The sequence below is a fragment of the Pogonomyrmex barbatus genome, unplaced genomic scaffold, assembly GCF_055798465.1.
Source record: "Pogonomyrmex barbatus isolate J1 unplaced genomic scaffold, ASM5579846v1 scaffold3, whole genome shotgun sequence".
Taxonomy (NCBI): Eukaryota; Metazoa; Arthropoda; class Insecta; order Hymenoptera; family Formicidae; genus Pogonomyrmex; species Pogonomyrmex barbatus.
The window spans coordinates 13,937,376-13,953,951 of NW_028297127.1; the positions used below are offsets into that span (position 1 = coordinate 13,937,376).

A 16,576-nucleotide genomic window follows, 5' to 3' on the forward strand; every position below is an offset into this window, starting at 1 on the left:
AAAATTATTTGTTCCTTAAACCTTGTGTTCACCATATTAAAAATTAATCCGAGATCTCGAATGCAAAGAGAATTGACCAATTGCATTTGAATAATTAGGCCAATTAACCAACGCAATTAGTCAATTCTTTTTTCGTATGAGACCTCGAATAGATTTCTAGCATTTTGGACATAAAGTTTTATCCAGACAGCACAAAGAATACATAAAATAATTTGTTTTAAAGCCCCAAATTAAATGAAATGTATTCTTCTTCCATCCCATTTCCGATTTAAAAACATTGATAAGAATTCCACAGGATTTCATATCATCAAGTCTGAACTCTCTCTCTCTCTCTCTCTCTCTCTCTCTCTCTCTCTCTCCCCCCTCTCTCTCTCCCGCCTCTCTCTCTCTCTCTAAAAGAAACTCTTTTTATAATTTATAAGAATTTGTATGAAATCAAAATAGCTTTTAGATAATATATCTAACAAACACCCAACAAATATATCTTTCAGAAATATTAAGTCCCTAAATTAATTGTTACACAAAACTAGACAAAATTGTACTGGCAAAATTTTATTTTATTTTATTTTATTGCGTAAAGATCAATTTTATATTTACCTTCAAGGTATCATCAAAATAAGATCTTGATGCATCCCTTGATTATTCATTAGAATGGTCCAAAAATTTCATAACACAGTGCCGTTTTATTTTTAGTTACGCGAGATATGGAACTCAGATGCATCCATCTATCGATGGTGCCACATACTACTATTTGCAAATAAATGATTCATTTTGAATTCATTATAAATAAAAAAAAGGATTTTTTTCAAAGTAATTTCGATTTAATTCCAGAAGTCAAAATGTACTTCTTTAAAATCCTTTTTAAATTACCGGAAAGGAAAGTATTTTTATAGTTTATAGCGATTTGCTGTTTGGGAATCTAATAATATATTAAAACGAATTATTTATTCTTGCTTTAAAAAAAAATCGCAACCTACAAACGATTATTTTGATTATAAATATCATAATTACATAGCAATTCTCCCAGTATTTTGCCCATAATACGGGTAAAAAAGAATTTTTTTCCAATAGAGGTCTCTATAGTCTCTCCTACCCTCAAGATCATTCTTTTTGTATTCATTTTTATAAAATATAATTTAAATAGATGATATAAATGAATGTCTTAATGCATATTTTTCATCACTTTATTTGCTATTGATTTTTAATCGTTAATTTATTAGTATTTAAGAGAATCAATCGCGCTCTATGCCATCATTAAAATCTCCGAATTTATCTGAATCGAAAGACACGAATGTAAAACTCTCGGCACGAGTTCATCATCGCTAGAACATCGCGCGTTATTTTGATCGATGAATTCCCACGTAATCATTTCTTTTCCACGATCGCAATCACCACTCGCGATCACTTTCTCTTGCATTCTATCCCACTCTCGCTTCCGGCGCGTCGCGACGCGTCATCTATTTTCGCATTCGCTCGCACAGATACTACACATCATAGCATCATACGTCATGCATCCAGTGTGTACCTTGTGCGCGTGCGCGCGTCGCGACTCACCTCACGCACGCGTTTCAGCAAATTGTCATGAACTAAATGCCATGAAAGATTCGTAAGCTTACCGCGCGGAGCGCCGGTGTGCGAGTACGATCTGTCGAGAGATGGATGAATGGCGTATTTATGTGTTTTAACGCGCGACATCGCCTATGTTTCGGCATCATCATCGCGGCTCGCATTTACACCACGAGTTACCCGAGCTATCTGAAAAGCAGGTCCACGTGCGTATCGCTGATCCCAGCCCAACGATCCCCGGCGAAGCCGCGACGCAGAGATCGTATCCCCACACGGTAGGCGTTGCTGTCACTTGGCTTCCCTCGCGCCTCGTGCTATTTTCACAAGTTTCCACGCCACTCCCGCATCCCGTGCGCTTAATTTTTACCTCGGTAACGCAAATCGCGGGACTTGCGATCCGTAAAAGACAGAGATATACATATAGCCGTGACGGGAAAGCTAAGCGCATTTAAGTGAACACCGCTAACAAAATCGCATGTTTCTGTCGCCTTTACAAAACAGTCACTACGTTAACGTGACACTACCAGTGAAATTATCGTCTGTCCGACAGACGACAATTTAGTGATCGCTGTTTTGAATGCAGGAACAATGTTTACCAAGAAGAAAAAGAAACCACAGATTTCTACTCCGACCAACTTTGAGCACAGGGTACATACTGGATTCGATAAACGCGAGGGCAAGTTTGTCGGATTACCGCTGCAATGGGCTTCCATAGTTGGGAATAATCAGATTCTGAAATCAACTAATAGACCACTGCCCTTGGTTGATCCAAGTGAGATCACACCTACCGAGATCCTAGACTTAAAGACCATTGTAAGAGGTCATAATGATCCTAGGATAAATAGACAACTCGCCACTGATAGGACTGTAGAGAATGGCCTGCCTAAGACTAGTACAGTTGCTCGTTCCAATTCTCTACGTTCTTCAAGTCCACCACGACTCAGGAGAGATTATAGGTATAGCAATCTAGTATTGTTTCTATTTTGATTATTGTATAAAGTTTTTTTTTACATAAGTTGGCTATATACAATGTATATTCAGAAATATCCAAAAAGTACATATTGTACAATGAATATAGCAAAATTTTTTTCTTATAGACATAACAGCAATCTTCCACCATCTGTCCCTGAAGGCCAAGAAATATCTTCTTCAAATGTTAATCAGGGTTTTACAAATTTTGGCAAGCCACATAACTACATCGATAAATTAAGACAAAATTCTCCGAACGTTGGTAGTGGATTAAATTCCAGTATGCAGAATATGATCCCAAATCTTCAAAATCTCAATCCTAATATGCAATCATCACCAAATTTAACTCATTTGGGATCAAATGTACCAAACTTATCCTTGAATTTCCAAAATTTAAGTCCTATTGTAAATTCTCAAGCTCCAGTACAAAGTCCAAGTACCCCGCAACTTCTTGATACAGAATTTCATAGACTTAATTCGCAAATAACTATGACATCAGGCCAATATAATGGCAATGTACAGGTAATTGTTTATATAATACCTTATACATACTTGCATTTATATAAGAAAATGCTTATATGTAGTCGAAATACATTAAGATTTTAACAATTTTTATATATTTTAATAATATTTATAACAGAACAATTATAGTCTATAAAGTCAAGAAAATAATTATAATTTTGCTTATTGATTTAACAAAATTATGCAATTAAGTTGATTCACTTAGCTCAATTTGTAGAACAATCTAAATATATTGTATTGTACAAAAATATGAAAGCTAAAGTATCAACTTTTGTTATATTTTAAAAGAGTAAAATACACTTTTAAAGAATATATGATAATTAAACAATATTAAATATTAAACAATAATATTAAACAATAATATTTAATCTATAGGGTTCAACTACAGAAGCATCGAGGGAACATCAAGTTGGTCAAAATATTTTGTTACATAAGTTACAGCCAAAAATTTCACCAGTGGGTTCAATAGCCTCGCAACGACCTCTGAGTCAATTAAGTTCACATAATATTAATAAATATCCTCAGACGTATATGTCTGAAAATTCATCTAATCTCCAATCACACTTGAAGAAACCGATGGAAACTTCCCAATCGATGCATAATTTATCCAAGCCAAGCATATCGTCCGCAGTATCAGGAACTAGTTCTACTCCAGATCAAAATCAGAATATGAAAAATGCTGTTTCCTCAGGGAACTTAGCAGTTGGTGCAAATACAAATAATACCAACAAACAAACAGAGCAGAGACTTACACATGAACAGTTCCGGGCTGCTTTACAAATGGTGGTATGTAAAATTTATTATTAAATTATACATATTTATATTTGAATTATAATATATTATGATATATTTATTAATATATATAAAATTTTTAAAGCAAATATCCTTATCTTTTAAATACATTCTGCAGAGGACTTAGATGGTTGTAATTAAATTCTTATAATATTACTATTATAATAAATTTTGCAATCAAAACAAATGTTTTGCAATTTATAACTTTAATTTTTATAATGACATGTTTACATAATGTTACGTATCCTGCATTTATGTTTAGGTAAGCCAAGGTGATCCAAGAGAAAATTTAGAAAATTTCCTAAAGATTGGTGAAGGTAGCACGGGAACTGTATGTATAGCTACAGACAAGAGTACAAATCGTCAAGTTGCAGTAAAAAAAATGGATTTGAGGAAGCAACAGAGGCGCGAATTACTTTTTAATGAAGTCGTTATCATGAGGGACTATCATCATCCAAATATAGTTGAGATGTACAATAGTTTCTTAGTAGATGATGAATTATGGGTAGTTATGGAGTACCTGGAGGGAGGTGCGCTAACTGATATCGTAACACATTCAAGAATGGATGAAAGTCAGATAGCTACAGTGTGTTCTCAGTGTCTTAAGCCACTGGCATATTTACACTCGCAAGGTGTTATACACAGGGATATTAAGTCTGACTCAATATTACTTACGGCAGATGGCAGAGTGAAACTATCTGATTTTGGTTTCTGTGCTCAAGTCTCCCAAGAATTACCAAAGCGAAAGTCTCTTGTAGGAACTCCATATTGGATGAGTCCCGAAGTTATTTCAAGGTATTTGATACTTATATTGTCTGCTTTAAAATTATATTGTAAATTTCATGCTTGCTTAATTATTCAAAGAATTATAGTAAAAAAAAATTTCAAAGAAAGCAAGCAGCAAGAATACATGAAGTATCTAAGAAATATATTTTTCTATTTATTTTTTAAATTTTCGATAAAATTGTGCATTTAAAGTTAGAGTAAAAGATATTTTTTAATTCTTCTGTATACTTTAAATATCCTGATTGTTATACTTTTACAATATTGAAAAATATATAATATTGAGATTGTCATTTTTAATTATAGGTTGCCATATGGACCTGAAGTGGATATCTGGTCATTAGGTATAATGATCATTGAAATGATTGACGGTGAGCCACCATTTTTCAATGAACCACCTCTGCAAGCTATGAGACGTATTAGGGATATGCCACCACCAAAACTAAAGAATTTTCACAAAGTGAGATTAATCATAAAATATTTTCCATTAATTTTATCATAAACACACATCGAATTTATCATATTAGATAATTATCTTATAAATTCAAAAAGTGAGCAAAGTTTTTTTTTATTTGCAGGTTAGTCCACGTCTTCAAGGTTTTCTTGAACGAATGCTGGTACGTGATCCAGCACAACGAGCTACGGCAGCTGAACTATTACAACATCCATTCCTCAGGCAGGCTCAAAGTCCTAGTATTTTGATTCCATTAATGAGAGGTGCCAGGCACACAAATTGTTGACGAGGTTATAACTTTATAAACTAGAATGTTAAGGCAGATAATTACCAGAATTTTGTATCCCCGACAGTATATTAACATGTTTCATGTCGCAAGTATCATCGATTATCTATGTTGAACTTTCCATTTAGATTGTTATTTTGAGTATTAAATTGATATAATTATATTATAAAATATTTCATATCATTGATACGTAATTCTTTTTTTTATTTTACATTGCATTTTATACAGTGTCTTTATCTTATTAACATTTTTCTATTATAAACTTATAAAATATACATCTTTAATCCGAACAAATGCATCGGTGATATGCAACTTGGATGAAAAATTGCGCAAAAATAACGGGGCATGGAACGTGTTAAATTACATATTCACTATATTTAGCAATTTATGAGTACAGGAATTTTTATCTCCGAACTCTCATGCAGTGGATTTCTAAGAAAAATATTTTTTGCAATAGGTACGACCGATTGAGATAATAATATTTACATAAGAATTCTAATATATAATTTTGAATATTAATGATTCAAGACTTTTAATTCTGAAAATATTAATCCTTATCATTTTCTGAAACCAAAGATAATAATATTATTCTATTTTTTCATAAAATCAAGATAATATTCAGACTTTAAATTTTACATAAAACTCTAATATACAGAGTCATAACTGACGATAAAATCATAGAAGTGACTCAACATAAAAAAAAATTGTAAACGTAGAGAAGAAAGAATCGCTTTTTTTGATTATGCCAATAATTATAGGATATTCTGGTTGAGAGTGAATTCTTTCGGTCGTGTCTAATCTACTTATGTAATATATGAATTTATAGCTATATGTTAAAAAAATATTAAATAGAAAAGTATTAGATTACAACCATTACTAATCGTTGTTCAAATTTTACATTCCAATTAGGCCTGAGCTTGTAAGTATTATTTTGAAAATAGGCTATTACATTCCAGAATATTTTATATGTATTATTTTAGTAATCTGACAAGTCTGTATTTATGAAAATTGATGTAGTATGTTAAACATCATTCCTCAAGTTAAAACTACCAATGTTTGATTTACACTATCAAGCATTGTTTTAATATTATTATAAATAATTATAATTTTGAAATATTGTTGCACTCACAGCAATGATTTCTTGCTCGACATACAATCATTTACGTGGAATAAAAGAGATTTTGTTAAAAAAAAAACAATTCTTTAATTAATGGAATGATAGAAATCTCTTGAACCTGACAATAGCTCGCGTAATTCCACTCGTAGTTATTCATCCACCATACGCGTTGGCAGGAAGTAATCTTCATTTTTCCATACACAAGGAGCGGATCTCTGCTTGGTTGTAACAATATATTTAAAAAACAAAAGGTACTTATAAAATATTTACAAAAGTACTTACAAGACACGTTTTCACCTAAGTGCCTTTATCATCAACAACTTTTATCACAACGATTAACTTATCATATAAAACAGTAATATGATTTATTAGTAATGAGCTTCAAATTATCTCTCATATTGAATTAATTTGAAAGTAGCAAAAATCTTGAATTATTTTGTATTATTTAAAATATAGATATTTATACATATGATAAATTCTATATATATATATGTATAATCGGTTTTTGTTATTATTTTTAATGTTCCAAATTTTTAAACATTTTTAGAGAGAAACTTTTTTTGGATACATGGATACTCTAAATATTTAAAATAGTCTGAAAGCCTATTACTACTTTTTTTTATTTATATAAAATGTTTTGTTAAGCAATATTTTTTCTTTCATTGCCTAAATTTATCAGAAGCCATATTTATAACCTATTAATATATTTTATTTAATTTTTGTAAACAACATTGTCATTATATGTACTCTTTAACTGTAAAATTGTAATTTTTGTAATATTGTTTTGTATTTTTGTTTTGTTAAAAAAGATAAACTCTAATATTAACAACTGATTACATAGAGATTTATACTAGAATGCATATTTGATTATTACCTAAAATTTATAATACTTTTTGTTGCGATATTAGAAGAATGCCCAGAAAATAATATAACAAATATTTTCTTTTATTCAATAATTATGAATAATAGCATTCTTACTGTTTCTTTCAAAATGAGAATGACTAACAACAGAAATATTGTTGATGACTCATTTAACGTATTTTTTTTCTACTTTTATTTTCTATACTTGTCGATTCTGTACGCTAATAAAATTATTATTATTATATACATATATTATTCATTATTTATTTCTTTAAAATGTTATTTAGTAAAATTGAATTAAAAGAATGAATATGTGTGTCGCATTACTTCTCGGGCATATTCTTCGCATAATACAAAATTTATCAGATAAAATATTAAATATTAAAAATTTATATATGAGTTATTAAGATTACCAAAACAAAAATTAAATAATATTCTCTCTTACACTACAAATATACATACAAAAATATATTTGAATATTACAAAAATCATATATATATATATATATATATATATATATATATATATATGATTTTTGTAATATTCAAATATATTCAAATATATTCTAATATATTCAAATATATATATATATATATATACATAATATATATATATATATAAAATATATATAAATATATAAAATACACACACACACACACACACACACACACACACACAGTATTTTATTCATGATAATTTTATACTTGAAAATTTGAAGTCATATAGATATCTACATTATTTTATGTAACAGATTGTCAGTTGATAAAATGATATTCTTAGTGAAAAATATGTGATATTTTATTACAAATGATATAACTCTATTATATAGTTATACATCATATTTACGTAAATTGAAAACGTAAAAAATATTTAAATGCAGAAAATAAAAAATGATAAAACAGTAAAGTATATTACATAGCTAATAAAAATGTATATTTCCAAAAATAAATTACATTAGACTCGATTAAGCATACATTTTATTACATATACATTTTATAACATCAAATTGATGATTTGATTATACAACTAACTGTTACACATAATTAAAATATTGTTTAAATCAATTTGAACAGGGTTACATTATATCATTTAAAACAAATAATCTAAGTAAATGTAAAATATATAGGTATATGTATGTAGGTATGTATATGTATATAATACACACACACACACACACACACACACACACACACACACACACATATGTAGAAGTATTTACAAAAATACCTAATTTTGATAAGGAATTTATTATACTATTAAATATGTCATTGGTGTATGTAAAAAAATCAGAAACGTTGCGATAAGTATACAGGAGACAAAATCGTGATCCTTTCATAGTAATAACTTATGTATATTTAAGATGTATATTTTTTCATCATATATTTTTTGTACGATCGAGATTATTGCATAATTTAATTTGAAATTTGTGAACTTCTATTACAGTTTAATTTAAGGACACGATTATAGAGAATAGATTATTATATATATATATATATATATTTTATATTGTGCATCTCTGTAACTATTGTATTTTCATCTATACAATTTTGTCGGCAGTTAGTTAAAATTATTACATATTTATCGAAAAGAATGCGTGATATACCAAATCTATCCATAGATTACGAGAGCAGCTAAATGATAGTCAGCAGCTTTTTTTGAAGATACATATTTGTAAAAACAACATATTATTACAATTGATATATTAAATTTGATATATTGATATATTGATATATTGATATATTGATATATTAGATCTGTCCGACTATACTCGCCATATATTTAAGTAATTACATTCTAATGTTATAAAGCAGCTAATAGAAAATCTATTACATCCTATGTTGCGGATTAGTCTGTATTAAAAGTTATTTTGTATATAATAGAAATTCGAATATTTTGTAGCGTGATCTGGTTAAATAAATGTCATTTTGACAAATTTAGAACTATTTGTAATATCCAAGAATTTTTAATCTTTGTATATACATACATGCAGGATTATTCTACATATGTTGTACATTTATTTAGTAAATAAAAAATTGTTTTCTATTTACAGAAATATATAATGATTTTAAGAAATTTTTATATTTTTAATGCTTTTTTCATAATATTCTAACGTGAATTCTTGAAATGTCATTTATGTAAGGAAATTTATAAATATCAAAATTATGTATGTAAAGCTACAGCATAAACATTTTAAAATTAGAAGAAAGAATGAATGTTCTTTTAAATATTGTAAATATTGTATATATGCTTTTGATGCAAATTTATTAAATACAATCTTAAAAAGTAATTTTATAGAACACATGTATGAGCTAATAATAGTGTTGAAGATCAAATAAAATAGACGAATAAGATCACTATATATTTACTTATATATATCACATATAAAATGTATAACACATTAAAAATATGTGACAATTTAATTATTTAAATTTTATGAAATTTTAGAAAAGTTAAAAATATATTTCTTTCTTCTTTATTTTAAATTTGTAAATCATGTTTATAAAAAGAGCTATATTATATCTAAAAGTTTATAATTATTTTTAATTTTAATTTCTTTGTTTTCTTATTTAAATAGATATATTGAAAATGACAATAGCAATAATTTCTAATTATTTATAGATTAAAAATGTAAATCAATACCGAATGCGGAACAGAAAGGAATTCAATTTAATAAATTTTATTCCTCATAAAAATATTCTGATATTGTGTAATTCATTTCTGTCTTATGTGAATAAAAGAATGTAGGATTTCTAAAATAAAATATTCAAAATTTTTTAAATTTCTAAATTGATATTTAAAAAATTATGATTCTATAATACATATTTTTAAAAAAATTTTATATAATAACATTTAATTTATTTAGCTATTTTTATTTTTTTTTCACAATAGTGTCATGGTCATGAGCTTTCTCTCATATAATTTTTAATTGAAATTTTTGACATCTATGATGTAATTCAACATCAAAGGAATTCACGATGTTACTTGACTCCCTTCTTCACGTACTTGCATGCGATCCGCTGTTACCATGCGAGCCAGCACATTCTTGGCTGAAAGGCGTTCCACCAAAGTGGCCGTTGCTGATTGGTTGAGCAAGACGAGCCCCTTGCTTGACCGGAATGACCTTGGCGTTTTAACTGGTCCCATTGGCGCCACTTATAAGCCTTACTCAAATTAATTTGCGTGCAGCAGTTTCATTTAATCGCGTTACTAAACCAATCAGGAGCGATTTTTTTCGTGTGTACATCTTCGCTTTTGACTCTAACGCGTAGTGTAGATTAAAATAGATAAGAAGAATGGTCTGGCCGTAGCAAACCGATAACAAAATCGTCACTTCAAATACATGATAAATTTTCGTTGAAATTGTCGAAAGAGTATCCGTTCACTCAAAACTTCGTGCCAGCTGATTGTTAATTGCATAAACGATACATAAACGTGAAATTTGCGTAATATTCAAGGTCATTATTTATGAAGCTCAATTAAGCAAGATATCATTTTTTCATGTGATAATATTGCTTAACTCGTGAAAAAAAGTTTATATATGCACACATGTATGTATATATATATATATATAAATATAAAAATATAAAAAATAAAAACTATTAATTGTACAATAACTACATAATTATACGAATATACATACAGTTAAAATATATAGTATAACTATAATATACGATATACGATCTATATATATGATCGCTATATTTGATATGTAGTGTAATATATATATATATATATATATATATATATTATATATATATATATATATCATATATTACACTATACTATATATCAAATGTAGTAATAATACAATTATTAATAAAAATTAATAAATTGCTATATTTTAAAAAATGAAGAAATATTGTTTATCTTATATTTTGCAGTCCTGTCAGTGAAAGAATAGTTTTTAATATTTTATTCTTACATAAAATTTTCAATTTTAAATCTCTTTTGATTTAGCTTTGCCACGCCAATGCAGTTTACCGGCATGTAACAGGATGCCATTTGACTATCAGCAGCATAATGCACTGATACATTATATTACATGTAAAATATACCTTTCTCTTGAAAGGCAACAGTGGAGAAATCCGTGGGATGATCCAGCACTTTTTGTGAGAAACAAATGAGTCTTTAAAAAGAATAAATCAAGCGAGCAGAAAATACTTGCATGTGACTACGGTCACGTACATGAAAGCACATACGTTTATTGGAAAGTATACCGATCGCGTACAGTCGCAGATGACGTGACGCGATGCACGACTTTCAGAAAATTTCATCATGCGTACATCTTTCTATGCGTAATATATAGAAACTCTTCCGTTACTCCAAAAAAATTCTTTCCGAAATGAATCATGTCTAGATATTTTTAGATGTAATTAATTCGCGATAATCTACATACGATTAGATTTGAGTGTAATGATATTTGTATTCTTCTACGAGTGCTTTCTGATACGCGAAATTGTTATTGATAAGACTTTATTTAATATTTAAACTTTTTGAAATACCTCTACTTATATATTATATTTATTTTTCCTCTTGTTTCTTCTTTTACCACGATGAACTTTGGATCGAACTCGTGTTCAGCAAGTCATCGGTTGTTTTTGTCAAACATTATATATTCCCGTAGCGTGTCCTTCTACGCGATGGAGTAAAAATTCATAATGACGATAATGATCTATGACGCAATAATGACGGGTTATTAACAGGATACGAGCGGAATGCGATAACCAATAGGAAACCTCGCTTCCGTGGGGGCTCGACCGATTCGTCACGTACATGATTGTGTGAGTTTCTTGACTAACCGGCTTTAAGGAGAACCAATGGGAATGGAAAGTTAAACGCCGTTAGTTGATAAGATTAGGTGTTTATCTTGTCTCATCGAATGTTATGTTATATTGCACAGATAATAAAATTATACACCTCCTATTCACAATGAATTTGCAAAGCCAAATCTACTCGTACAATCTTCTCGTACAATAATAATAAAATTTACATATATCTAATTATATATAAAGCATAACATTGATTTTAATTGGCATTTTAATGATATTGTTGCTATTATATATACGCATCGTTGGATTTTTCTCGAGGACATCCCTTTCCTTCCATTAAAATCTAAATGTTTCTGTTTATTCCACGCTTTAAATATATAAATACATATCTAATATTAATTAAAACTTAATAACATGATAGTTAATAGAGTAATATTTAATAAAAGTTTTTATTTTTCATAGACAGCTATAAAAGATATGAACAAAAAATGGATTGTGTTTCGTGGAATTTTACATATTATGTAAATTTCGCTTATATAGATAGACAAACAATATTAAAGTACTGAGTTTTTTTCGTTTATCGTTTTTTTCGTTTATCGAGTTAATTTACACACACACACACACACACACACACACACATAATAGAAAATGATAAATATATGATATTAATATATTATCGAAATATTTAATGATATGAAATAAAGTTGAACGAAAATCATATCAAAATAATTGTTGAGATAAAAAAAGATTAAAAATATGAAAGAAATAAAAACGTGTATAAAAAGAAATAAACAAGGGGAAGTAGCCAGCACTTTAATAAAACAGAGTGAGATTATCAAACACTAAATTATATAGATATTAAATATATAGATATTAAATACTGATCAAAACAAACACTTCATATAAACTTTATATTATTTTAACAATAATTATTTTATTTCAACAATAAGCAAAACGTGATGGCAAAGAATTGATGGGCTTAGAATCAAGTCACGAGCTTATTTCTTTATTTTATACCTATATTCACCAGAAGAGAAAAGATATAAAAATTATTTCCATCGTATTTTTTTCATAACGACAAAAAAGATTGTCAACAATAAGTAGATGTTAACTGTATTTTATAAATTTCTTCTCTGTCTTTTCTACACCTTCATTGAAGTGTTGGATACACATAGGTGCAGACAAAGGACCTTTCTCCAACGTACGGAAAGTTTCGAAGGATTTGCGTGGTTTAACGCCTCTCATCGAAGCCTCGCCTACGTTTTATTCCGTCTTCAACCATATTCGTCGCCATATTTCTCAAGAAGCGAATATAAACAAGATAAATATCATACATTATCTTGCACAAATGAACAAATCATTAAATAATTAATAAATTAGCAATAATATTTTTGCAATATTAGATTTATACGACGTCTAATGATTAATTTAAATAATCTTCAATTTTTTAAATTAACGGTTTAAATAGATGTTTGTATAATGATGAATATAATTATTATATAAAAATAACTATAACATTTTGCTTTGTAAATACAAGAAAATTATTACTGTACACAGTAAAAAATTTTGTGTTAAATATAACATATTTCGCATGCCCCAAACGGTTCACTCAAATTTTTATGTTAATATAATTATATATTTATGTTTATATAAAGCAAATATGTTAGAAAATCACGCAAATATTATATACTAAATTAACATAAGAAACGTAATATTTTGACATAATTTGATAAGCGAATTTAATGTTAACTTAATATATTTATAATGTTAAATTTAATTTATGATGTTATTTTTACTTACTTTTTAAATAACATAATCGCGTTATGTGTGTGTGTGTTAAATTAACACTTGACTATATTACAAAAACACAAAAATTTTAATAAGAATTGATTTTAACACAAATACAAAATGTTTTTCACTGTGTAGATATAAGAAAATTGTGCTAATATAATTATAGCTAATATTACATATGAAATTATATAAAAATAAAGTTTTAAATAATCTATTAAAGTAAAATTTATTTATATATAAAATTAATTAATTACTAAGGGCCTTCAGTTGTTTATATGCAATATTGTCGTATAATTCAGCAAAATTCTTACCTTTTAAATGTTCTTTCTACTTATGTTCACAAAAGTTATTTCATACTCTACAAGACCAGTTTTAACGATACTGATTAAAATCCTAAGTTTAACTTAACTGACTGTGTTACGAGCGTAAAAATATTTCGTTGAGCCAATGAAGTTAAGCGGCATTTATAAAACCTAAAAGATATAAGTAGCAATTCAAATGTACAGCAATGTTTTCGTGCTGTTGAGAAAACATCAGCATGTGAATTGATGCATGATGTTGATTGCTCATTTGCGAAGTAAACGATTGTTTAAAAGCTTGTTACCTGTCACATCAAGGATATAAGCGAAATGACCAAGGATATTGATGGAAAATTGTATCTTTGTAATCAATTTTTATGGAATTTAATTTATTGTATTAAATATCTTGCGTAATTATTGATGCCAGTACGTGACATACGGGATATTCGTCGATTATACTATTATATATATTTTCTGTTTTCTGCAATGCTGCAGCTTAATTGTGGAAGTCAAACACTTTTGACTCCAGTTACAATTTCATGACTAAAAAAACGTGCATCAAGTTCATACAAAGAGTCGAAAAAAAAAAAATGAAGCAATATAAAAATTCTGCATCAAGATATAAATTTAGACAGCAATCGTGCTAATTCATTGAAGGATATTCGACTGGTCCGCGATAATTAAAGAACTGGAAAGATTAATAAACTCGGGTAAGAGATCAAGGTCTATGTACATATATATAAAGATATGTTAGTGATATCATAGTCGACTCTTGCGTGACTAAAGATGATCGTGATTGAGGTATCGCACGATAGAAAATTGCGCATATATCAGCGACAATATCAACATAAATTGAGAATTGATCGAATGATTTTCTGCTTGCATAAGTGTGACCTTGGATCCAGAAGAATAATACGTTAATGGCAGACAAGAATAACATATGGGAGATTTTATATAAGAGTGAATTGATACCTCTCCCATTCAGACTAATCTTTTTGCCGTTGCGGATAAAAAGAACGGTGATTTTCAAAAAAAATATATAAGTAGCGTAATCACGAGTTCGACCTTTGCAGTCACGCGCTATTGTATCGCGGAAATCGCAAAACTACTCGCTCATATTGGAACGGAATCGCGCCGCTGTTCTCTGCTCACGGGTAATTTGCACACAATGTTCTATACACTTTAAAAAAATATCGATGTAAAATTTCATCACACTCACGTGATTAATTAATATATAATAAATCTGATGAATTTTAACAACTAGAAAAATATCGCTTTGCGCGCGCCACATGTTCCGTAATGTTCTTTTTATTTTTCATTGGATTTTTTTCATTGATTTATAGATTTATTAAATGTTGTTTATTATTTATTTTTATCAATAAAAAAATATTATAATAAGAACGTTTTGTAAAACTTATCTGAAACAATTTTGGATATATCCAAAAGGAAAAGAAGTCTTTGTCAACATAAAAACAAATACTAAAGTTTTTAATTGCTTGCAATTAATATCATAACGCTATTATACTGATAATTCTCTCATACATATATATAATTATTAAAATACACGATGATACGATTTCAGCTCATGAATAACGAAGGAACCAATCAGTATCGTGGAAAAGAGGCTTTGTTAATATGTCTTCTTTTTATAAAAACTATAAACGCGCGCTGCGCATGCGCTATTTATCTTTTTAAACAGAATCTCACTAATACAGTGTCAAACTTTGATTGTTTCTTTTAATAATGATGTCATTATTGAACTTGCTAAACGAAAGTGCGGATTTTAATTATTTTTTGTTAAATTATTCAAGTATACGGTATAGTGTATCACTCGTGATGAACTTGTGTTATTCAACAGTATGCTTATCAAGGTTAAGTATTACAACGTGAGAAAATTTGTCTGCTTAGATATAACCAACGATTCAATGGAAACGATTCAACCAGTTTTAGATTGAAATAGCTAAGCAAATGTGTAGATTTTGTTGTCAAATTATTCAATTGGTGCGTTGCTTGTGAAATATTGTGTTATCAAAGACGTGCTCTTCAACATGTTCACCAAAGTAAAGTACTAGAATGCGAGTAAGTTTGTCTGCTAAGTACAATCAATGATTTCATTGATAGAGATAAAATTCATAATAAAAATATCATAATATACTAAAAAAATTCATAATAAAAATTCATAAAAATATCATATTTAACATCAAGATCACATCATTTTTCTATGAGAAAATTCACACTGCAACAATTTTTCACACCGATTAAGTGATGTTGATTTCACATTTAATGTAGAGAATTATATAAACACAATGTAATCAATAATATTAAAATCCACATTATTGATGTTAAAATGTCATTTATATTTTTTAC

The 16,576-nt window shown here is 28.3% G+C and overlaps 1 protein-coding gene across 1 annotated transcript; it reads left to right on the forward strand.

The window, feature by feature from the left end:
• Positions 1-1,593: 1,593 nt before the first annotated feature.
• mbt (serine/threonine-protein kinase PAK mbt) lies at positions 1,594-6,315 on the forward strand. The gene is made up of 7 exons (XM_011644088.3): positions 1,594-1,841; positions 2,150-2,522; positions 2,664-3,057; positions 3,433-3,843; positions 4,112-4,644; positions 4,939-5,092; positions 5,211-6,315. The coding sequence occupies exons 2-7, from the start codon at positions 2,155-2,157 to the stop codon at positions 5,370-5,372; spliced, it is 2,022 nt and encodes a 673-aa protein (XP_011642390.2). The 5' UTR covers positions 1,594-1,841; positions 2,150-2,154; the 3' UTR covers positions 5,373-6,315.
• Positions 6,316-16,576: the final 10,261 nt, after the last annotated feature.